General features: G+C 39.9%; 1 protein-coding gene across 1 annotated transcript; it reads right to left on the bottom strand.

Annotated features, from left to right (window-relative positions):
• Positions 1 to 11,123: 11,123 nt before the first annotated feature.
• loxl4 (lysyl oxidase-like 4) lies at positions 11,124 to 23,166 on the bottom strand. Its single transcript, XM_013913522.1, has 11 exons — positions 23,148 to 23,166; positions 22,745 to 22,958; positions 22,478 to 22,655; positions 17,817 to 17,971; positions 17,556 to 17,723; positions 17,036 to 17,198; positions 16,714 to 16,957; positions 15,751 to 15,866; positions 15,285 to 15,421; positions 11,873 to 11,984; positions 11,124 to 11,785 (listed from the first exon to the last, which is right to left on the bottom strand). Exons 2-11 carry the CDS (start codon positions 22,946 to 22,948, stop codon positions 11,715 to 11,717), a joined length of 1,548 nt encoding a protein of 515 aa, XP_013768976.1. The 5' UTR covers positions 22,949 to 22,958; positions 23,148 to 23,166; the 3' UTR covers positions 11,124 to 11,714.
• Between the last annotated feature and the right edge of the window lie 1,800 nt (positions 23,167 to 24,966).

The following is a 24,966-nucleotide window of genomic DNA, read 5'->3' on the forward strand; positions in this document are numbered from 1 at the left end:
GTGTTATTTGCAGTTGAGCAGCTTATCCCTTGCTGTTTGCGTCCCTACTGCTTTTTTCGACTCATTTGATTTTCTGTGTGGATGGGCTTCAGCTCTGATCTTTGAACCTGTGCACAGAGACTGCACTGTGCGTCAGCCTCCAGGGTGCATGTGTTACAGCATGCACTGGTGCAACTACACTTATGTCTCTCCCCAGCCCTCTCTTGCACTCTCACACACCAACACATACTCACATGCTGGGATATAGGTTTCGCCGGGGTCCTTCATAGATCAGCCTCCCCTGACAGCTCTCTTAAATGTCCTTGGCAGCCCCCCAACCCTCAGCCCTCGTTCCCTCTCTGTTCCTGCACCTTTTCCTCTTCGACCAGGCTTCTGATGGATGCTGCCATACTTCTCTGCCTCTCTCCTCTGGAATGCTCCCATAACCACTGGGCCCTGTAATGCAAGACACAATCTGTATATATCCCATTAAGTGTCACTTTGTAAATGAACCTGTTTCTTCACACTCGGTTCACCTGATAGAATGAGATGCACGGGATGGAGGCTGAAAGTTGACCAGCTCCTTTAAAGCAAGAGCTCTGACTTTAGAGGAGCTGGTCTCCGATCACAAACGTCGCTATTACCATAGCTAGTATTCCCATTGTTAATTGTCCTATAAAAGGGAGGTTAGATGCTGATACTTATTTATAGGCTTTGCTCCTTTAGCTCTGGCCCTACTCTGTCAATATTCCTTTCCCTCAAGCAACAACTCATCTCCAGCACATAGATGTCCTCAGAGCGGTGAAGAATTGTACTCAAAATGCAATGTTTGTTTTCCCTTCACCCTCTGCAGTCCCCAACTAATTTTTTTTAACATCATGAGGTTTTATACACACTCGCTGCTTTGCTATCAATCATATTTCTAATTTAATGTATGAATATGTGATTTATGTTGCCCAGGCAGAGGATATAAATCTGTTTTCCAAGGGGTGGAGTGGGGTGGGGAGGGGGACAGGAGCGCTGATGTTCCCTTATTGATTGGCTGGCTTAATAGTGTTTGTTCTTTATAGCTGATCTCAGGAAATAAAGAAAATAAATAGTTGAGAATGAGTTCAGTCACTGTGATGCTCACGGGGGTGTGAGAGAGATGGAGTATGGAGGAAGGAACAGGAACGGAAAGAAGGAAACAGCAGGGAAATGGGATGAAAAAAACAGCTGATGGGTCAAATCATAAACCAACGATAAATATGGAATGTCAGTCATATCCTTATTGCTAAACCGGTGGTGGTGAAACTGTTCATCTAAACAGAGAGAACTCATTAAGAGTATTAACTTGCAACTTTTCAGTCCTTTAGTCTAACTGTGAAATCAGGGCACAAAATCACATAATGTTTTCGTCACTTTTTCCACGAGGCTGGGTCAGAACCAGAGGTTAGGACAGCTGTAGAGGAAAAGTTTGCTTCGAGGTATCTCTGTCCTTTGCATGGTCAAAATGCTAACTTTTATTGACACCTCGTCACAGTGTCACGAGTGACAGAACATGATGTTTTTCTTTGCAAACCCAGAAGCCACATGGTTAGATGTCAGTCTTGAGTCATAGCTTTTCTGTTAACGCAAAGTGTCAAGCCATTATTGGCTCTGAGACTGTTTTACAATTCTCTAAGGATTTGTCAAATTGATTTGAAAACCAAACTGTGGTAACTGCCCGGCACCAGGCTCTTTGGAGGAGTGATGAATTAAATTTGTCTTGACATGTCACATTAGGAGGAAGGAAGGAAATTACTCTTTTAGGCAGAAGTACTTGACCACGTTACATAAATACGCTAAAGTCATAATCACATAAGCACGAGTTTATGCTCTTATCTACATTCTTTAATTTTCATATAGATCTTATATCAGCTCCTCGTCTCCAACATTTAATCATAAACAATGGAAGAAAAACGGCAAAAAGACTTCGGCTTCTTCCAACTTAACTGAAGGGAGGAGATGAGAGCATAAATCAAGCCCATTAGCCCTCAGGTCTCTTGGTGACAGTTCCCGCCCTATGGCTGATGTAAACCAAACTTACTGTTTGGAGATGAAGAAGCCTGTCATGCAGCTGCGGCCACCTCAGCCCCTGTCACCCTCCCTTGGAGATGCTCAAGCATTAATAGCAAATCGATTGTAGTTGAGAGACAGGAGAAAGTAAGGAAAAAAAACGTGGCGTTCATGTCCGGTGGAGGGATGTGCATATAGGAAAATATTACAACAAAGCCTGGAAACATTTCGGATATCCTTGCCAGTCTCTGCAGCTATATATCACTTGGTGAGGACAAATAGCAGTAGGTGGTGATGACACCAAAGGACAGAAAGACACAATTGCACCTTTTAACCCTTTTCTGTTACGAAGAACATAACTCAAAAATGCGCATCATTACTGCACCTTTCTGTTAAACGGACTCTCTTCTGCTGCAGCAGATTTCATTCATTGGTGCTCAAGAGCTTGATTGTCAACTTTGTTGTTTTGTTGTTTACCAGCCGATGGATTGCTATGTGACCAAAGTCTCCCCGTCTACAAGCTTCCCGCAGTGACCTGATGATAGGAGTAATGGGGGCTCTTTCATCTCATTATGCCTAATAGTGTATTGATTTCAGTCTGGGAGAAATGACTACATCATCTCCTTAGTTAGCCCAAGTAGATACAACACACAAAATCTTTTTTAATCCCTTTTAACCGTAATCTCAGCAGAAACCACCAATAACTAGTATCTCACGGATATTTTGCTGAATATAAAAACTGGTATTTGAGGGCTTAATGTTTTGTATTGGAGTGTACTGTACATGCCATGTGCTCTGTGATCTGAAGGTGTAAAAGCACTGTAAGCGTCCTTGCTGCCGTTGCTGCCAGCCTTAGTCAACACACCATCCCTCCTCGTGTGTTTCTGTCGCTGTCTCCTCAGTGGGGTAATCAGCCATTCTCCTGCAAGGTAATTCCTGCTCAGGAGTGCATGTGGCCGACACTGCGGAAATTCATTTTTTGGTTTAATTTCAGGCCTATTGATCGCGGAGCGCTTTAAGACTGCATGACATCCATAATCACAACAATGGTATGACAGCGCAGATAAATAATGTGGCAAAGGCAGAGAGAGCAGGAGGGATGAAAGGGAAGCTGAATTGAAAAAAAGGGAGGAGAGCCAGGATCCATCTCTTACTGTATTCTGTATTAATTACCAAACTCCAGCCTATTACACCCTCCCAAACCCAACCTAGTCACCTGATTGATCTCCTCTCAGAGGCCATAAATTAGTTTTCTTCCCAAACTTATCTGAAATCTGTTTGTTTAAGCATCCATTAAAGGATAGAAGCCAGTGCTCTACAGTAATTACCACAGCTACTGTAATATCTACAATTATTATGATTAGTGGAGCAGAATTAAGTTACTGCTAAAGAAACCACAAGGGGCTAAAGTCATGGAATAATTATGAGGTTTTGCATAGAGTAAAGCTGTAGAGTGCAGGCTGGAGCGATGTAGCTGAAATGAATATCCGTTGATAGAGCCCACAGTGGATGCTTACTGAAAAGCAAAACATTTTTTAAATTATTTTGTGGGCTTTTTTTCCCTCCCTTCATTAAACAGGGCAGCATAGATGGAAATATCACGCAACACAGGTCCTCAGCTGGATTCAAACATTGCATGGTGGTGCAACTATCTAGTATGCACTGTAACCACAGAAATGCCCCGGAAAGCAGAAATGATCGCGCCAAACGTTTCAACTGTAAACTTGTGTTTGTTCTGGCGGAGCGTATTGACACTACCACTGGCTATTTGATTTAAAATTAGATGCTTCCACACCATTTTGCACCTTTTATGAGATATTTGTGGAAATATGCACGCTTTCCCGTCAAGCTGCTGAATCATTTTCTCCTCAGTAACTATAAACGGCCATTTCAGAGACAGCAGGGGCCAGTGCGGTCGGTGTTTGAGTGGGCAGGAATTTCGAGAGAGTCAAGAGAGCTGGTTTAAGCTGGCAGCAGAGGCCAAAGCAGGTCTTTCACCTCAACTAACATACTGTAACTTTACCACAAGGCTGCCTCATTTCAAATGCAGCTTTAACCCCACATTCTATGTATTGTACAATGAGATGTGATAAATTGAAGTCCGAATTGTGACCTTTAGCAGTGTACATGTAGTTAAATGATAGTGGTGTCTAGTAAACAGTGGTTCCAGTGATGCAGCAGTGCATAAAGTGTGGCTCTTTTGGTTATTGGACTCTGAAGAGGGTTGACAGCACCAGCTCATAAAATGTCTCAAGTCAAAACGGCGATAAGGATGCAGGGTTAATGCGGCTTGGCACACAGTTTTATTTGTGCGGAGGAGGAGAAATCCTGCTCTTCTCCCCCCCTCCGAAGAGGCTTACAGCAAAGTGGATACTGTTGCAGGACGGGAAGCAGCGGAGGATGCCCAGCGAAACAGAGCAAGCAGGCGTGAGAACGAGGAACTGACCGTTTTTATTGTGGCCATATCAGACACACTTTGCAGGAGTCATCAAAATGACAATGCTGTAGTGTCACCTTTCTTACAAAAGATACAAGCTAATCAACTAGTCCTCTGGATTTTTTTTATTTTAATTTTGTAATGTTTCATCTGGTATAATGAAAAACAACACTGCATGTTATTGCATGAAGATTTTGCATATAGGCCTACATTTGGTGGCTCATCAACATAATGAACTTGTAATTTGCGGTTGTAACAGAAAAAAACACTTTGCATAACCTATTGAAGTTAACTGAAGTTAGCAGGTGTTCATTGACAGATCAAGTTAATCTAAGTGCCTTCCCCTTTCCACTTGGAAAGACCAACTTCTCACATACTCTACTACTGAAGTATGGACCATCCAAAAACTAAATTAAGTGCTTGTTTCTCAAATGGAAAATTCAAGTGAATGGCCATGTTTTCTCAAGGTCTTTTTCCACACATACAAGGCTGTTGCTATGTTTATATAGCCGACATGCTGAAGTTTAAAATGAGCATCGGAGTGGGGAAGAAAGGCCGTTTAAGTGACTTTGAGCATTGCATGGTTGTTGGTGCAAGACACGTTTGTGTGAGGATTTCAGAAACTGATGGGCTACTGGGATTTTTCCAAACAACCATCTCTAGGGTGTACAAATGATGATCTGGAAAAGAGAAAATATCCAGTGAGCTGCAGTTCTGTAGGCGAAAATGGCTTGTTAGAGGAGAGAGGTTAGAGAGAGGTTAGAGGAGAATGGCTAAACTGCTTTAAGCTGATAGGAAGACAACAGTAACTCAAATAAAGCATTCCGAGATGCTTTTTTGCTTACCTTGATGCAGCCAAGGTATGCAGAAGAGCAGGAGCACAGATGGGATACACCAACAGAAGATCACACTGGATGCCCCTCCTGACAGCCAAGAACAGGTATCTGATAGTTTGCATTGGTGGACACAAAATCGGACAACGTGTAGATAAATTAGAAAAAGTTGGTGTTGGCTGTACTCAAACGACCCCCATAGCCACCAGATTTCAATCTAATAGAACACCTCTGGGATGTGTTGGAACAGGAGATTCACATCATGGATTTAAGCAACTGTGTGATGCTATCATGTCAACATGGACCAAACTCTCTGAGGAATGTTTCCAGCACCTTATTGAATCTGTGCTAAAAACAATTAAGCCAACCGTACATTAACAGGATGCATCAAATAACTGCATGGTGAGGTTATACCTTTGACGGCTTGGTAATGTAACAGCTACAGGCAGTAAGGTTTTAGAGCAAATTGCTGATCACAAGAGGATTTTCAGCCATGTTGCATGTAGTCACTGTAAAAATCTCCTCACTTGCTTCCATTATCCTGAGCCCCTGGATTTCTCTGCTGCTAAACATGCATACACAATGAGACACGGCTTGGCAACAAAACTATTTCTTGTTGGTGTTAGGGATGAGCACCACTGGGAGTGAATTGTACTGCCAGGCTCCACACCACTGATCAACTAAAGCTATTTGTATGTGAATCAACAACACCGCTGTCTTTTTATTAGGGAGGGCCAGTGACCCTATCATGGACACGACCTGTTAAGAGAAGCAGCCTTTTCTTATCTGCATGCCCTTGGAGTATGCGCCTATTGATATGCCACCTTGACTCTATCTTCATGCCAAGATGCTTCCAATTATGCGAGCCGCTGGAGTGAGGCAGAGCGTGGGTTTCTGTACGATGAAAACTAGTCCATGGGTAATGTGATTGTGCTGCTCTTCCCCATAGGTATGGTTTCTGCACACGGAGGGGGGATTAAAATGAACAGCCATTTCTCCCATTTCTCACCATTTCCCCCCCACAACCTCATGACCCTATAAGCTAGACTGATCTATCTAGTTAAATAGTAAATGGCTTATCACGGGGGTTTGAGCTCTGCTACAGCTATCGATTAGATTTAGCAGTCAATTTTTAAATCATATGTGGGGATTTTTGCTGTGATATAACCTCCTGGCTGTCAGTTCTTCTGTAGACAGCCCAACGTCACCATACAGGCTGACTTAGGTGACCACAGGGCAGCCCAATCATTGACGGGAGGCTGTCACTATGCTGAAGTAATAGGATCTATATTGGACAGCCACTGGGAAAGTGAGAGATGAATAGGGAATATGTGCAGTAACTGTACATAGTCGGTTGAAGTTGCCTAATCTAACAAACTGTTGGTGTCAAACATTATTCTTTTCTTTTATTATTTTCCTGTCAGGATTCCAGAAATAGTTCTCTCCATATGCTGTTATCTCGGTTTGGACTTTGCTGTTCGATACACTGTGCACAAGAAAATGATCTGCACAGTGATTTAACTCTCAAATCTTTCTCCTGTTTTTGCCATATTCAATTTATTTGGTATCCCAGAAGAGGGCAGCACTTCTTTACCAAACTTGGAACTTCTTGCTTATATAGTATTCTAGTACTTAAAGCTATACTGTGCAATTTAATGAGAAACACGCGAGCAGAGATCATAATCTTGATACTTTTCACACACAAAAAAAAGACTAGAAGAAGGTGCTGCTCATTTACTGCATGCTTCTCGTGCCTTTAATCTAAGCTCTGCTACTTCCTCATTTTCAAAGTGATTCAGACTAAAACACAGCTTGTCACATGCACTAGGATTTATGAAGAAAGCATAAGACAATTTCAAGCAGACTTTAGTCACTTCAAATTGCACTGCCCTTTTCTGCTCTGTCTTTCTGCCACTCCTCCTCTTCTCCCTTTCTATCTCAACTAGCCTCACTTTTTTCATTTTCCCCCTTCTCCTTCTTTGCTCCTGCTCCACCCTGTAATCAGGCCGGTTCATGGCTCTCATTTGGAGTGGTATATATAGCAGTAATTGTCAGGGTGCAGTACTGAGACTGGGCAGAGCATGTGTACTCTCTCACAGGGCTGTTTTGCAATAAATCTCTTAGGGGAGAAGAGAGGTCCAGGCTGGGGAGGGAAGGGGTTGGGGTAGTGAACGTGCTAAATAACATGCACATGTGTGAAGACAAATTCAGTTCAACAAAATGCTCAGACAATGCAGAACTGGATGAAATTCTCAAAGCAGCTAAGCAGAGGCACTCTACTTAATCTGCCCCTGTAAGTCATTATGTATCGCTGCCTATTCATTTCCTCTCTCAACGAGCCTTACGTGGAAAATGAGCGGTGTCTTGCGATATGCTTTTCTCTACAATTATGCAAATGTGTTCATTATTTAGCAAGGCGTCTCATTGTCAGTAAACGTTAACAATTCCAGGTGATGAGCTGTATGTCAGGTGGTCTGCTTATGATTCATGAGCAGATACTGCACACATTCAAAGCAAAGAGAACAGGAAACTCAATCCCAAGTGGAGGAAAACCCAAGTGATCATCTTCAGCATAGTTTCAAATTCAAACATTATATAAGTTCATCTTCCTGAAAGTGATTCAGAAAAAAGCAAGTCAACGTGAAGGCAAAAAGCTGTCACGTGGCTTTCAGGGACAGCATTCCTGCTCAATAATCTGAGATATTATCAAGAAATCCACTGGTGTCTGTCTGCTACACCATGGAACACTGCCTCCAAAAGAGATGACGGCAAAGCCTGTTATGTAGTTCAGTTGTTTGTGTGTGTATTTGAGAGACTATTGGCGTGTGAATGGTTGGTGGGTTCCCTGTAGCTTGTATGGACAGGTCTGTCACTGAGAACACACAGTCTCCATTGTGGAGCTGTCTGTGGACTCCATTAGGTCAGGGCGGAGTGGGGGCTCTCCAAATAAAAACATGTGCTGCAAACAGGAAGTGGGCATGTAAGGATAAAATGAGAACTGCTTATGAATGGGGTATGCTCATATTTCCTCGGTTTTTCCTTCCTCAATTTCTGATTCATCTCAATACAATGATGTCGTTTGCTTGAGTTCCACATGTGTCTACACTGTAGCATGAGCACTTCTGGAGATTTAATCAAGTTCTGACTAACAAAATCATATTCTAGCACGTATTCTAGCAGACACTAGTATCTTGTGTCTGCCTGCATGAAATGATAATTGCGTGCTTTCCAAAGAAGTAAGGAACTGTCTTCCAGAGAACAAGTGAAAATGTAAAAGACACATGTGGAATTTTCCAAGTTGCATGCGGTTCACTTAAAAAGTTTAGCATAAAAATAACTTATTTTAAAGAAGTCAAGATAAAGTCAAGTTTTGCCTCATAGTGCGTGTGCGCTTTGGTGAAAGGATGCTGAACTCACTCCATGACCCCAGGTGCTCTGCTTTCAAGTTTTCCTGTCTTGTTTGCCCAGCAGCTGTTTCATCTCAGCGAGTGACCACTTCACAGCTCTGCTGTTTTCTTTCTGGGTGGATTTGTCAGCTGTGATCAAATCAGACTTTTGTTAAAAGTAAACTTTCTGTTCAGACATAGTTGATTACTCTACCCACGTCTCCCAAAGTTGGTATGTTTGGATTTAGTCATTAATGCTTTCTTGTTTTTTTACTGGAATGGTTAGTCAATTTCTCAGTTCCCCTGAGAGGCAGTATTCACAAGGGGACTGAGTCAGAGCAAACCTAAGATCTTAAAAGGGAATATAAAACTGAAGAACATAAGATACCCGACACATATCTTCCCACCAATTAACTTGCACATCAAGAGCAGGTAAAAGTTAATGCTACACATAATATCACATCTACAGTTTTTACCGAGTTCATACAGAATTTGATTCGTTTTCTCATCAACAAGTATTCTGCAACATCATGCAAGGAGGAGGCAGAAAACAGAGGACAACTTTGTATGTGATGAAGTTTTATTGATTCACAGTTATGATGGATGAATGGATTGCGATTTGTTCTTTAACTGAAATGTGGCTCCGACTCAGACAGTGTCTATCTAACTTTCCTCAAGGAAAGACGTAACAAAGCTTATCACCTTCATACCTTAAATTTTACCTGCAAGATAAACATGTGGGTACAGATTACATTTTGTAAGAGTGTTGACAAAAATAAAATTAGAAAAAACAAAAACAAAACAGATCCAGTTTATTTGGTGTCATAAGGTATGCATCACAGCTAAGAGCAAACTTAATCACATCATGTTTTTTAGTTTTTAGATGAGGTCAAAATCCCTGAGAGTACAGCTTTGTAGATAAGCACCACGTAGATCACACTCTCAGCTTAAAAGACAGAATTAAAGCACAACTGGCCGTAGAAAACAATACAGTAATATGATGAATATACAGCCACTTAAGCTATGGAGTGGCATATAATGTTAAATAACACAGAAAAAGGCCGTAATATGTCAAAATACACTGTACATAAGCACAAAACAACAGAAAAGCATCAGCAAACAGTAAATTTAGACTTTCCCCCCCAAAAAATCTCTTTGTTTAGCTGGGCATGCATGATTACAGAGCTGTAAAGGGCCTTCTTTGTCAAGGAAAAAAAAGAGTCCTGGATTACGCCAATCTGCTGAAGAAATTAATTAAGTCTGCAGCTGTCTTTATGAGTGACGTGTCTCTTCCACAACATGTCCTGGAATCTGTCCATTAGAAAACCATCTTAATGGGTTTAACCACTAAGCCAGTAAGCCAAACACATCAAACACATTAATGGGTAAAATAACATCATTAACACGTGTTCCACGTTGTAAAGAAAATGTTGTATTATTGTTTGCTGTGCTAAGAGATTCAGCAAAAGTGTACAATATACAGTATGTTTTACCAGGCCTTCTGTAAGCACAAACAAGGCCAGTGTTGAAACATGAACAGGACATTTTATTCCATTTTTTTTCTCCCAGACAAACATGTTGTTCTCGTAGGAGAGCTGAAAATGCCAGCTTGTGGTTGCTGTATGGCTGCCTACAAAAAAACACAGATTTGGTAGTAAAACTGTATGTCTGCTTGAGTCTTTCTCCAAACCCTGATCCCTTTCTGTCTTTCTCCTTTTCTTTTCCATCCTCTCTTTCCCTCACTTGCCAAATCTCTGAGAAAATCTTTTTCTTGTAGCCTATGTAAACACGCAAACACAAATTTGTCCCTTTTAAGTAACTACTCCATAGCGTTTCTTTGCAATGTCTTTGCTATACCCCGAATGTTAACCTTAACAGTAAGTCTAACCGAACGTATGCAATTAAAAGGCTTTTTATATGCTCTCAAAACCCAGCCTGCCTTCTTGCCTGCCCCAATGCTGTGGTCTTGTCACACCAGTTTTCTCTCCCATCAGAGAGGGTGGAAGAGGGAAAAAAAACACTTTACCATTACAGTTGTTTTACTAATATAATAAAATATATCTACAATTATTCAGCTGTATTATGGGGTCATTCAAATACCAAATACTTTAACAACTGTATAAATGATTTATCCACTGGTCCAGAAAAACAGCAAAACATTTTATATAGATTCTAGCTAACAACGTCTTGACTAAGAATGTTGTTTAGGTGTCAATTTCATGAATAAATAAAGTAATAATGTATAGCATAAATAACACATTGAATATGGAAAAAACCCCTTTGTATTTCACTTTTTGACATGTAAATATGAAACGATAAAATTCTTAATGGTTAATGAAACAAGAGTGGGGACAAAACTAGAATACTGATGTTTAAAAGATAAAGTGCTTTGTTCCACAAAAATAATCTGACATCTACTCTAGATGAGAGGGACAGCTACACTTCTGTAAAATGCTGATTTTTCTTTAAACCAAAGTAAAAATAATCTGAAAGGAAAACTACCCAGAATGTACCGTTCACCTGAAATATACTGAGGTTAATATAATGACATACAGTATTGTTAAAGAGCACCAATAACACAAGTATTACAAATGATCCAATCCCAAGTTTCTATCATGATATTGGGGGAAAGTGTCATTTCCTTACAGCATCGGCATCCCTGTTGTCTTTGTGGCAGGTTAGTTACAGTGACATGAAGGTCTTTCATGTGTATGTGTTTTTAAAATCTAATTTAAGTTACTAGTAGTCCACATTCACAAAAAATATTGTAGTTATAATAACAAAAATCTTACTTAACTAGAGTAAAAAACATGTCGACCATCTTTAACCTCCCAACTCTTGTAGTCGGTGAGTTGAGTAGTGTCTCTGCAATGGCCGCTGTTGTGTATTATTATTTCCACATCTTGCAAGGAGATGAGCAGGCACAGTTTTACATATTATTGTGGGTCCTAATATCCAAAGAGCCTGATGCCATCAACGTAAACCCAACCTTAGTGGTCCCGGGGCCACATGAGAAGGCCTCCTCCTGGAACCTGGGACAGGCTACAGAAAGTTGTTGGTGATTTGCCTCTGATGCTCAAACAGGTCTTCAGTTTCTGCACTATATGCATCACCTGTAAAGGAACAACATCATTAATAAGAGGTGAGAGCTGAAACTTACGGCAATGTGAAAAAAACAGAAAGATTTTTAGTATCCTCACCTGCATGGCATCCATACATGTAAGCTCTGTGGCCATCATATTTGCACCGACATCTCATAACATTGTTCATAAAGTCAGACTCAGCCATGTCCAGTGAGGGGTTGACTTCCACCTGCAAAATAAAACGATAATATAGGACGTTATTTATTAGGAAACAGGGCGCACACTTTGGTCTAGTAAAGTATCCTCAGTAGACCATGTTCGTGGCTAAGGAAGGAACAAGTCTCTTCTCCCCACACATGGGAAAGCAGTTTAAATAAAGAGCAGTTGGATTTAAAATTGAGGCCCTGTTATTAAACTGCACTCGTAGCTGGTATTGTTTTTATAGTCAGTCTGTTTCTCATCTATAAAAAGTTGGATGACTTTTCCATACAGTATTACTATTGTAAGGATAAATACACTATGTGGTACTTTCACATGAACCTAAAGCTGGTAGTCTACAGCTGAATATATACACTGAATAACATGGGGCAGTAAAATGCTTTTGTTATGCAAAGCACAAAATATACTGTTTGACCACAGAAATTCTATTGTTTCTTGCTTTTACATCTTGTACAAAAAGATTTAACAGTTTACACAAATTATGGCAACTGGCCATGTAAGAAGCTCTGGAAATTTACAGGTGCCCAAAGTGTCTGCAAGGGAAATCTTCTCTGCTCCTCATGCTGACATTGGAGTGCACAACAAGGGCCTGAAATTAGCCTGAAATTGAAGTCTTTTGCAAAAGAGTAGTTATGCATAAGAATGTTTATGTGTCTGAAATTAGTCTTATTCTGAATGTTGCCATACACTCTACTAATAGCCTAGTCTGTCATTTGCAGAGCAACTCTGTAACTGCTGATACAACCATTCTCCTAATCTGGTCTGGTGATAATACTGAGACGCCATTTACTGTAATGGTTGCTCTGCAAACTGCTGCACCCACTTTAAGTACAGGTTACAAACTGCTTAAAGCAAGCAAGAAGGCTAACTATACTAAAAAAAGGGAGAAACCATCTTAAAAACACAGTGAATGCAGAAAAACTCTCTTAATTTTTCAGTGTAAATTACAGTGTTGGACCAGAGTGTATGAGGCTTTTGCAGAAGATTGGTTCGGTGACAGAGTGCGTTGCTCAGTGAGAAAGTAGCTATAAAAATAAAAACAGGGCAGGAGAAATTCCTTGGTGGTAAATTAGCCGTTCCTAATGGAAGAAGGGAACTAGGTGCTGTTTGACTAAAGGGAGGCACTAGTTAATTTGGGTAAATTGTGTGTTTCATTAGCACTGGGTGGTTCAAGGGCAGGCCTGCTAAATCCTCCTGTACAGCCTGCGATCTGTAGTCAGGCATCATCTGCACTTTACTAGATAAATGAAAGAACACAGCACAGAGGAGCACTGCTATAAGAGATGTTTGTATTTTTCCAATTCTGCAGCCTCAGTGAAAAACTCCTTCACAGGTTTTACTTTCTCGTTTCTCTCAGTTAAAATTGGTTCATACCCTTTCATGATGACCTTTGCACTTTCATCGTTTCCTGTCTCTTCCTGTCATTTGATATAACTCAATTTCTGCCTGTTCTATCATGTATTGGCCTTTATTTGCCTCCATACTATGCTACAGCAGTGTGCCACTTAATTACGCCCACTCATCTTACTCAAAATACATACAGTTAACAAACGCCTTTATATATGAGTATGACACATCAATCATGCCAAAATTAAATGAACTCTTCCTAAACAGACAGCAGAACAGTGTTAATTACAAAGACCTAGTGCAACCTCTCAGACAAACTGAGTAACAGCAATAATTATCAAACAGTGAGCTATACTGTAACCAGTCTACCACATCGAGAAGGTAATTAGGAGCATGCTCATATCTGAAGACTGGTAGATCAGAGGTCTGTACTGAAAAAGGAAGATAATGAGATATGGAGTCCTTGATGTGTTTTAGACTGGCAGCCACAATGACTTCAGTCGACAAAGAAATGAGAGACACATGAATGGTTAAGGTGGTGACTGTTTAGAAGAAGGTCAGTAGGTTTTACTGAAATAGACAGAAACCACAACCAGCCATGAGGAAATCCACCTTTAAAGCCTGCGAACCTCTCTTAATAAAAGGATCTCTGATCTTGACGAACCAGTTGAACATTTTAAGAAATAAATGTGATTTTTTTCTGGAAATTAGAGGAGAACCTTAATACTGAACTCATAAAATACTATTCAAAAGTCCTAAGCCAACCATTTTCTTTGCATTCTGTTAGGAAAATGGGAAATAGGTGCAGCAACGAATTAACCTGTTAGCAGTCGGACGTACCGCCCACGGTACATTGGATGGTTTAGGGGACTAATTGGACTGCTAAGGGGTTAAAGTGTCCAAAATAAAGCATACAAAGTAAAAGCATAGGTTGTACAATGTTTGGTATGAGCACCTTTATTCTTCAACACAGCCTGAATTCTCTTAGGCAAGCTTTCTTATCATTTCTTTAAGTAGTCTCTGTTCTCCAGGCTTCTTGAAAGACATTCAAAGCTCATCTTTGCAGGGTAGCTGCCTTTTGTTCCATTAACTGTACAGATGATCTCACACTATTTAGATAATTTTGAGGTCTGAGATCTGTTCCATCATGTGTTTTTCTATCCAGGTATACTTTTACTGCATTGGCAGTGTGTTTGAGATCATTGCCATGCTGAAAAATGAAGCTGTTTCCAATCAGATGCTTTCCAGATAGTACTGCAAGGTGGATCAAGTTTTCAGCTAATACGTTTTTAGGAATCACCTTGTTTGCGCAAAATTATTATTTTATGCCTGTGACATTTTGTTATCATTGGCATTTTACATAGATTCAACAAATGACATTGGAACATATATGTGCTTTTGAAACAGCCTGCTAGAGACAAAGTGCCTAAAGATATAATCACCTGAAAGTGAGTGGAAAAAGCACTCAAAGTCCAAAGAAAAAGACTTTCAGAAAGGCTAGAGAACTATTGCTCAAGACCACTTTGCAAAATAAGTTTACAAAATGAAGGTTGATTAAGATTTGTGCACAGTACTCTAAATGTATGCCATACATAATGCAGCCAACAATCACTTAGCTTAGCTTTGAAAACAGAAGCTCATTAAAGGGCATATTATACAGTATCATGTTTGTGTAATCAGAACAAAAGTATATGTGTAAAAATATCATTGTTATATGCAGATCTTTCAGCAGATTAATTCTCCACCAGTCACAAGAAGGTTGTTGAGATAACTTAGAAGTCTGCAGTTTGTGCTGACAGTAGTTGCATTTTAACCAAACAAACCTACTTTTCTAACAGAATAAGCCTATTTCCCTTTACTTAAAAGTGTTTTCTGAAAAGCAAAGTTACTTATATTTCATTTTTCTGGCAATAAAATTTTCCCACATTGGAAAAAGAAAAGGTGACAAATATAAACTTCTGACCTGGAATATGTAGTCTCCTGGCCGTACATCAGTCACGTCAACCCACTGACAGTCGATATCATGCCGATATGTATCCCAGCAGCCCACAGAGATGCCTTGATCACCCATGTTATAACAGGAAAAGCGTTTCTGGAGGCCTAAAATACATATCAGCAACATTATCAATCACAACATCAAAGCTCATTTAATGCTTGGCACTCCCTGTTATTTTTAAGAGCCTTTAGCTTTCTGAATTGTACTGGACTGCATACTGTATGAACAATGGGCTTTTTCATATGAGCTATTTCATCCATGATATAACAAGTAAATGGAGAGTGAACAAACAACAACAGCGGCGATCTAATACATTAACCACAAAGTAAAAATCTGAATAGCTGTAGCTGAAATATTGATATTAATTTTCTGTCACTAATGGGAAACATTATGGGTTTTTTTGGAAGGAGGGCTGAATTGTGCTGAAAATTACCATCAGGGCAATATGTGTCCTCCAGACAGAAACTGGCCTTGTGTCCCTCTGCAACCCTCGTGCCATTCAGAGTCAGCAGGTCGTAATGCGTGAACACCTCAATGCTGTGGTAGTGCCTGTGACGACAGATGGGAAAGTCCAGGTGAGAGCGTGTATGTGTGTGTCTGCATGTCTGAGTGTGTGCATTTACACTTACTGAACACTAGCTCCCTATGGCTTATATCCTTATGACCTCACTGCTTGAACATGAGAGAGGGTGTCACCGTAACACCTCTCACAGAAGCTTATTTTAGTTCTGGCTTGGTTGAAATGTTTATTCATTCTAAATGAATGGCAGGCTTTGAAACGCACATCCATAGCTCTGATATGTTGTAATAAACTGAGGCAGACTTGACTGCACGTAGGCTGCACGGTCCTTTGTATTACACCTAACCTGTGGTAGCCAGACGATTGCAACCATCATTTCCACAAACACGCGCTGTAGAAGGGTTCATGATTTGGGACATCTCACGCAGTCAGCACAGTATGCCACCCTCTTCACTTATCCTGACAGGTTTGAAAGTGCTCTGTTCCTACTGAAAAGAAACTGAGACCTAGTGATGGACAAAGGCGCTTATGTCTATTGGCCATATTGCACGCTTCCTGCCGTGTCCACGGGAATGAGATCACACATCAGTATGTTTTTTTTCCCTGGTTGCAATTGAATGCAATTAAAATAAATATACCTTTAATTACTCAGTGTGTAAGGAGCATTACTCCACATTCATATGTGGAATAAAGAACATGCTTTTGCCTGAATATTTCTGACAGCTCGTGAAAACCCAAAACACTCAGAGTGACCATAAGGGCAACCACAACATCCTACATCAGTATTTTAAAGTTTTTTTCCACTCCGTCAACCCACACTCCTAAACAGTAAAGCAATTTTACACTTCTCTTTACCTCTTTTCAGGGATAATATACCTGTGACACTGGTGCCATGTCCAGCTCTCTTTCGATGCTTTGGGTCTGAAATCAGAACGACCCAAATTCATGATGCGGGAGGAGAACCTCAGCAGGCGTCGGTGGCCATAAGGCCAGTTCATCTTGGCAGCAGATGATGACAGACAGTTCTCTTCATTGGCACAGGTCAGAAGATGGAGAGGACGGTCTTCCAGGTAGGCTGTCTCCTGGACCAGCTGGGCATCCACAACAAGGTCAGGTGCCGCTGAAGCAGGTGTAACAGATTATCTTAAGATTCAAACTGAATGAGAAGGGAAGACTACAGGTAAAAACTGCAACTTACTGTCAGAACAGCTGACCCCAGCAGCCTTTGCTCCACCTCCACGAGGACAATGGATATGGTTGTTACGACGACACTGTTGAATTGAAAGCTCTGTTCCCACGCAGTGAGTTCCGCTGAGAATCACATCGTTGACACTGGGGTCGCCAGGCCAGTACCAGGTTTCCTGTCAAAGGAAGGGTGTAGAGTTTTCTATCAATAAATAGTATCATAGTCATCATTTCCCAGTCATTGTTGAAGTTAATGAAGGGGCTGTGACTATGGATTGGTCTCTACGTGTTCATTTATTTCTCATCAATACCTTAAGACACTGCAGATTAGATTTTGATAAATCTTAGAGGAAAGATGGCTCTGACCACTTTACTCTGACATTTTCAAAATTAAACTAATTGGGTTAGAAGTGGGAGTGCTTCGTTGTCCTTTTAGAACATTTCAGATACTGATGACAATACTTTGGCAAAAGTTGGTTGCACTATAAAAAGAGATCAAAATAACTTGTTATGTTTGTCAAGGGGATAGTTACCTGATGAGCACTGGCAGCAAAGCCCAGGCCCAGCTGTCTGCATACCACCATGGCCTCGGTTATGCCCCAGTTCTCACTACAGACAGAGCCCCAGCGTTTACGACCCCCAACCTCCATCAACACCTCTACACGGCCTTCTGATGGGACTCTACCACCAGCAAGCCGCACCTTGAAATCCATTGAATTAAAAGAATTAAGTGGATGGTGTGTTATAAGTGAAAGCTCATAAGCTCATGAACTGTGATGGTGTAGATTTCATACCGTCTTTTCTGTGCCTGTTTTAGGAACGTTGCAGCGTACTGAGGCATCCTGGCTGTGTTTGAATGTCCATGGTTGGACTTCCTGGAAGTAGCAGTCTAGAATAGAGTGTTCCAGCCCAGTACACTGAACATTGTTCATATGGATGGGCCCTGTACCTGCATAGAAAGGAGGAGATTTATTAGATTTAAAAAAAATGATGCATCAAAAAAGTGGGAACAAATGAAAACCCAAAGAGCATGGGCATAACTGAAGGGCAATATCCCTTGTGACTGTCTGAGGCCACCCACCACAGATGCAATGGCATTACGAGACTCTGTCATGCAAAAGAGCGCAAACACATAAAACCGAGGCTCACTATTCCTTTCATATGAAAAGCTTCCTCTATGTTAGCATCAAACCAACAATGAAAAGTTCCTATCAGTCATGACAAAATGCTTCTGCAAGCCAAGCAGCAGCACAACCAACATCTACTTTGGGCATCTGTCACACCTCATTACCACCATTCTTTTGATTTACGAACAACAACGACTACTACATTGTGTGTAGTCCACCACCTTGGGTGAGCAAAAAAGCAAAAGCTATGTCAGCATTGTAAAGGATTCAGACAAGGATTTGTTTGCTATTTAAACCCAGATAATCTTTAAACAACATAGGAAAATGCAAAAGTTCTTAGGGAAATAGCTGGTGTGATAACGATGACAGGATATCAACAAACTATGGCTTCCGTGTTTTCCTAAAACACAAAGCACAAACTGTAAACTGAGAAATAAAGTAGCATTGAAATAAACACAACCAAACCACACAAACTATGGGAAAAACAAAACCAAGAAAAAGGGCGTAAAAGAAGATAGTTGGGACCAGATTGCAGCCCAACCAAATACGTCTCTGTGTTGGTTTTGGTAGATTGTAGGCCTTCTTCCATACTGGTCACCATGCGTGGGTTCATATGGATGAAAAGGACATATCTAAACCACTTCTACCTCTATCTGCATGGTAAATGCCGCAAACTAGAGCCAAAATCCCACTGTTTAACATATGAAGACAAACACAGGGGGACAATTTAAAGCAAAACGAACAGTGACAAGATCTATTTAAGCCTTAGTTTGGGAAATCCACAAAAGCTTAAAATAAATTCCAGGAAAGCCACATGCACTCTGCATCCACACAAATACACACAACCACTGAGAGTGTTACTAAACTCTTTGTGTTCCCACTGTGTAGACTATAGTACACAAACATTATACACTGGGTGTACGGCACCAAGTGTAAGAGGGGAAACAAAACTGGTTAAGGATCATCAATTATAATCAGACTAAAGATCTCTAATCATCTAAATTTAAGATAAAGCACAACTTTATCTAAACAACAACAGGCACCATCATCACCATCATCATTAGAGCCAACAAGTAACAAAAATACTGCATCCTCAAAAGACACATTTGCGTGCCAGCACACACACATACACAAACTTAAACACACACAACTGTAAATTCGTTATTGATTGTATGTATTAATTATTAACAACACAATCACATGACTGATCAAGCTCTAACAACAAATTACTACTTTTCTACACCAGAATCAGCTGAGCTGTCACAGTTTTTACAGCTGCAGTGCTTAGGTTAAATGAGACCAAGTCCTAATCTCCCCTATTGCATCAAAATGGCTGGATATGTACGTACTTCACGGGTAAAATTACACAGCAAAAATAACAATGTTGGTTAAGAAAGGAAATAGAAACATTGTCCCTGTAATTTAACTCACTGATGATGATGATGATAAATGTAATGATGATGGGAGTTAAAGAGTTTGCGGGTGGAGTCTGAAGAGAACCTTTCTTCTCTTATATTCTGCCGAATAATTAAAACATGAACACAAGCATAAAATATCTAGGTTGTAGAGTGGATACATCTATGAGAGCAATAATCAGACATAATATAAATGTGGTATCTTAAATTTAGTCTATACAAGAAAGAGCGAAGTTGATATGTAATTATGACTGGGATATGCCAAAGATCATTTGAAGAGATTAGAAAATTGACTTTTGAGGATGGAAAGTGCATAATATCAGTTACATTCTTGTTGAGAATAGCGCAAATAGTTGGTTAGTGGTTACAAGGGAAACCCTGTTCTTGTCCTCTCTGAAATTAAACTCAATTTTAGGAACAGTTAAATGTGTGTAATGTTTTTCTTTCCATGGAATGTCTCTCTCTCTCTCTCTCCCTGCCAAAAGACTTTTTTCCCCTGTAAAATGCAACAGTCATTTAAATTTCTGCACAGATTTGCTTGCTTATTTGAAATTAAATGGCACAAGCAAACTTGCACCGAGATCGGCATGTATTATTTTTCATATTTATGTTGACATCTGGATTTCAAGGTTAGTTAGAAGATGGCATCTCACTAATCCAGCTGGGATATTCTATGTCTGTATACTATAAAGGCCATTTAATACGTGCAAGCAAGCGTTTCAACAAATCTGATAAGGGAGGCCACATTCAGAGGCAGAACATCTGACTGGTGCACTTCACTCTGTAATCAACCAGTCAACTCGACCACAGCCTTTATCACATTATTTATGATGATCAAATGTGATAAAGTCATGCTCTTCTGTGGGGTCCTGTTGGCAAAAAGATACGAAAGAAATGATGAGGAATCTTTTTTTTGTGTGCGTTAAAGATGTATAGGTATAGGCAAGTTGGCAAAAGTAAACACTTTTTACACAAATTTACATTGATGTGTTGCTCCTGTGAGAGTTTATTCCATCTATGAGTCTAACTAGGCCTTTTCAAATGACATTTAGCCCAGTATGCATATGTCCTCTGAGCACCAGGGAAATCAGGTAATAAAAATGACAAGCTGAATCTGAGAGAGCTTTGAATATTGAGTACTTTAGGACTGGCGGCATGACGCTTTCCAAATTCACTCTTAGCAGATCATATCACTGCTATTGTTCTAAAACCGCCAAGTGAGCTAAACAAGGCGCAGCCAGCTGGTCTGATGCATATAAAAGAAGTATGGTTTGTCTGTAGCAGCCTGGTACATATTGGATATACTTTATTTGAGGTTAATATAGTGGACAGCGGAGTGTAATTGTACTATACTATCGTGTATCACTTCTGCTATTTTCAAATGACTGCAGAGTTTCAAGAAATCAGTGACATTATATTATCAGTGCTCCAACGTTATCCACATAAAGCAGTATTCTTTGATTGTAACTAACTTAAGTGACATGGTTAACTGACATTTTGTATTTGCATTTTTTAAAAGATTTTAAAAGTCTAGAGGCAAAGCAGTTATAATACTTTGCTGATGAAATGCCAGTGCAATGCATTGTGCGGCCTCTAGAATAAAATTTCCACCTATTTACGTCTCTAAAAGAGCAAATTTGAAGGTCAAGATAATATCCCATCGTAAAGCTTTCTGCTCTGATCAATGCATAGCCACAAAAAAACAGGGTTGCAAGTGTATGAGTGAATCACCAATTATAGAAACCAACTCACAGAAGTAAAATATAACAAATGTAAGAAGAATACATCTACCAATTCTGAGGCATTTTTATTTTTTAAACCTAATTAAATATTTTCAGCTACTGTGTTTTTCTGTCAGTTATGATTGCAATAGTTTCTCTCTACCTGTGTGTTTGTGTATGCGTGCAATGAATAGGAAAACCAGGTGAAGTGAATCCCAGTAAAAAACATTGTAACATTGTGGTTAAATAAACGAAACTCCACCCAGATAGAAAACTGACAAATTATACACCTCGGTCTATTCTAAACATATGACTTTGAAGCCTGGCCAAATAACTGATTAAAACCAGAAAACAATGTGTACGCAAACTAATGCAACTGAATCTGAGGAAAGCCAAAAAAAAAAAGCTGATTTTAGTTCTTTATGGTAACACAAATGCCAGTTCAAGAGGTAATCGGGTAAAAACGACACATAAAACACATAAAAATATGTTTTTTGTGATCAACTGAACAGCTAGACCAGTAGAACATCATCCCACATTTAATCTCCATCAGCAAGATTAGAGACTACTCCCTACCATGTGGCATGGGGAAGCTGTTCTCACATCTCGTAAGGGTGGGGTCACCACTGGTGCAGCTGGGTACTGACTGCGTCTGTGTGTGTCATCAAAGCTGGACATTTGAAATTAAAGCAAAAAGACCACAGCTCTCAGTAAGTGAATGAAAAGCTTGCTTGAATCTAGCAAGATTATGTCTCTGGCTTTAGTATCAAATACTAATATAAACTACTATGGCTTATAGTATTTCATTTTGTGAGTGAGTGTTTGTCTACACACACATGCATATGCTGTTTGGGCAGCTGGAAGTCCTGGCACAAGACTCACATAATCACAGCTGGAGATACTGCAATCAACACATTTGCAGCTTCACAAGGCAACATACACAGACAGACAGACAAACACACATGCCCACACATTATCTGATCAGTCAGAGCAGACGGGTGCGGCGTCTATGGTAAACAAAAGATAAGCAAAAGGCTGAAAAGTCTCCCTGTCTTCTCTGGAATACCATGACGCATGAGAAACACATTCAAGCATCCAAATTATACAGGCAGAATGAATTCATTAAATGTGGAGTTTTCCAGAATGTTTAATGAAAGTCTGTGCTTTGGGCAACAGCAATTTCTAGTCTTACCTTGACCCATAAAGGCTCCATGCAGCGCATCTTTGGCAGTACCAAAGCCCAGTTCCCTGCACACAACACTGGCTGCTGTTCTGTCCCACAAGTGATCTACAATAGTCCCCCATTTTCCATCACGGAGCACCTCCACACGCCCCTCTCCCAGTCTGGGGCCCACCTTGAGACGAACAGGCTGTATACGGCAACAAAGGGAGAATAAAAATCAGTTTACTAAGAAAACTACATGATTGTGCAAATGTAGATACAAATTCTTAACCTTACCACAACTGGATAGGGAGCTTGAGGTCTTCCTGAAGAGATGCGAGCAAACTGAGGTCCTGGTACACACTTGACCACTGCATGTCTCCCATTTTTACAAGGGGTAGGACTACGGGGGATTGACAGCTGAGCATGGCACTCTGAGAGACTGTTCTCAGTGCCTATACAATGAACTTTCTCTACCCAAAATCCTTTCTTTTTTGCCATGAGACTCAGTCTGCAAAGAACAGAAAGTAAATTGTAGGTAACATATTCTTAAAGATACTAACAATTTGGTTTTAATTTGTTAGTGTTTCTTAATGATATTAAGTAGTAGTAATTCCTGTATAGTTAATACAGGAATGTTGTTATAAAATTGCACATTTGTAGATAAGAAACAAAGGCTGAAAAGGGTCATTTTTATTACCTTGTTGAAGGATCTTCAACCTTGGTATCCCATATTTTCCTGTAAAAGAACAGAACAGAAACAGACATGATCAGGACTGTCTGTTTTCTGAGGTTGCAAACACAAACACTCACACACACCTGGACCAATTTGAATATCATCTGCTGGTTTTTGTTTCTATCTAATCCAATCACTTAAAAGTGTTTTCAGCACAGAGAGCAGTAGCAAACACTTAAAACACCAACTTCATTTTTACTAGAAAAGTAGCCTTGCTGGGTTACTTGAAATGAACCGTGTAGCTGCAAAAATAACTTCTGCACATAAATCAGGAACAAATTTAGCTGTGGCTTTGTGGTGAGTGTAAAGTTAGATATATTGATAGTAATGACTAGTACAGTTTAGTACAATCCTTGTCCTTTTTCAGGAACCTCACTTTTCATCTCTCTGTATATATTCAGTATGATGTATTTCTTTCCTGAATGTGGGCTGTTTGCTATTTACCAAGTGTACTCTGTTTATGTTTAGAGCCTGTGTAATAGTATGTTCTGTACCCACCAACATAAATATGTGTTCAACAAAAATGTTCAGGGTAATTTTTATCTAAATTACACACTTTTACATTAAATAAACTAACCCAGACTTTCTGACTTTCGGAACAAGCAATGCTGCTTAGCTGAGACTTACGCAAAGACACCAAGATGTGAGCTATAAAGAGATTAAAGAAACAACAAAAAAACAAATGAAAAATGAGATATTCTGATCTATGCTGTTAATCTCCAAAACCACACTAGGGGGAGGGAAAGCATGCCATACAGCGTCTGTGAAGAAGAACATTTCTTAAAAAACAGGCTTTAACCAGGCACGATATACAAATAAAACCTCTGGCACTCCCCGACGCTGAATGTCCAAGAACTGTAAGATCGAAACAGAGATTTATGTTCCAACTAGGCTGGCTGAATTGGGAGAGCGGTGGAGAGGAAAGCCGTCTGTTCTCTTGGCAGACACACAATGCACACATGCCAAACAGATCATACCAGGACATCCTCCAACCACTGCAAACTGCATACACCATTACCAACATTCACATCAATTACACCAAAACACTCAAGAATATACATGGCACAATCACAGTGACATTTTTATTTTATAAGTCTGGACAAGTGGCTTAAGTTATTATTAAAGTAAGATTAATGTTCTTCAGTCAGGAAAAAAGACCTATTTGTTGGGCTCCAGCATGTACTGGCTTTCATCAAACCACCCTGTACAGTGGCAATACACACACACAGTATCAATATCAATATATATGAAAAACAATCCAGTTCTGATTTGAGTGGTGTTCCCATTTAAAGAAACAAACACATCGAAGATCTAGGGATATTTGTATGAAAGTTAAGGCAGGTCAATATTTTTATTTCGGACATGAAACTCAGGACATTCCTGGAAAGTTGTAAGAGACAAACCATTAAAAAAGCAAACAAACTGAGGAATGAAGAAAGTCGTTGTCAGTGACATGATGTTATGCTGATGGTTGAGTAAAGTCATGGGCTGCTGATTTTACACTTTCCAGAATCACATAATAACTTGTTTCCCAAAGCTATAAGTAGTAAGTAGGCAATGAGACCTAAAAATATAAACAATCCTTCAAAAAGTATTTCAGTATTAATAACATGTTTTTATTTCAGGAATCATTCAACATACGTTTTGAAATTCACAGATATATCTCAAATCTTAAACCAGTCCTTTTCTATGGCCAATTTGAAGCATAAATGCAAAAACGAACATCTGTAAAAGATCAGTTGCATAAATAGCCCTGCCCTGATACATAACTACATGAAAAATA

Source organism: Pundamilia nyererei, unplaced genomic scaffold, assembly GCF_000239375.1.
Source record: "Pundamilia nyererei isolate P.nyererei 1_Seehausen unplaced genomic scaffold, PunNye1.0 scaffold00136, whole genome shotgun sequence".
Taxonomy (NCBI): Eukaryota; Metazoa; Chordata; class Actinopteri; order Cichliformes; family Cichlidae; genus Pundamilia; species Pundamilia nyererei.

Excerpts from the sequence above, each read along its gene's own strand:
- loxl4 (XM_013913522.1), bottom strand. The coding sequence starts at position 22,948 with ATGGCAAAAAAGAAAGGATTTTGGGTAGAGAAAGTTCATTGTATAGGC. Across the intron at positions 22,656-22,744 it reads AAGCTCCCTATCCAGTTGTG|CCTGTTCGTCTCAAGGTGGG; the intron begins GTAAGGTTAAGA and ends TGCCGTATACAG. Across the intron at positions 17,972-22,477 it reads TGGAGCCTTTATGGGTCAAG|GTACAGGGCCCATCCATATG; the intron begins GTAAGACTAGAA and ends CTTTCTATGCAG.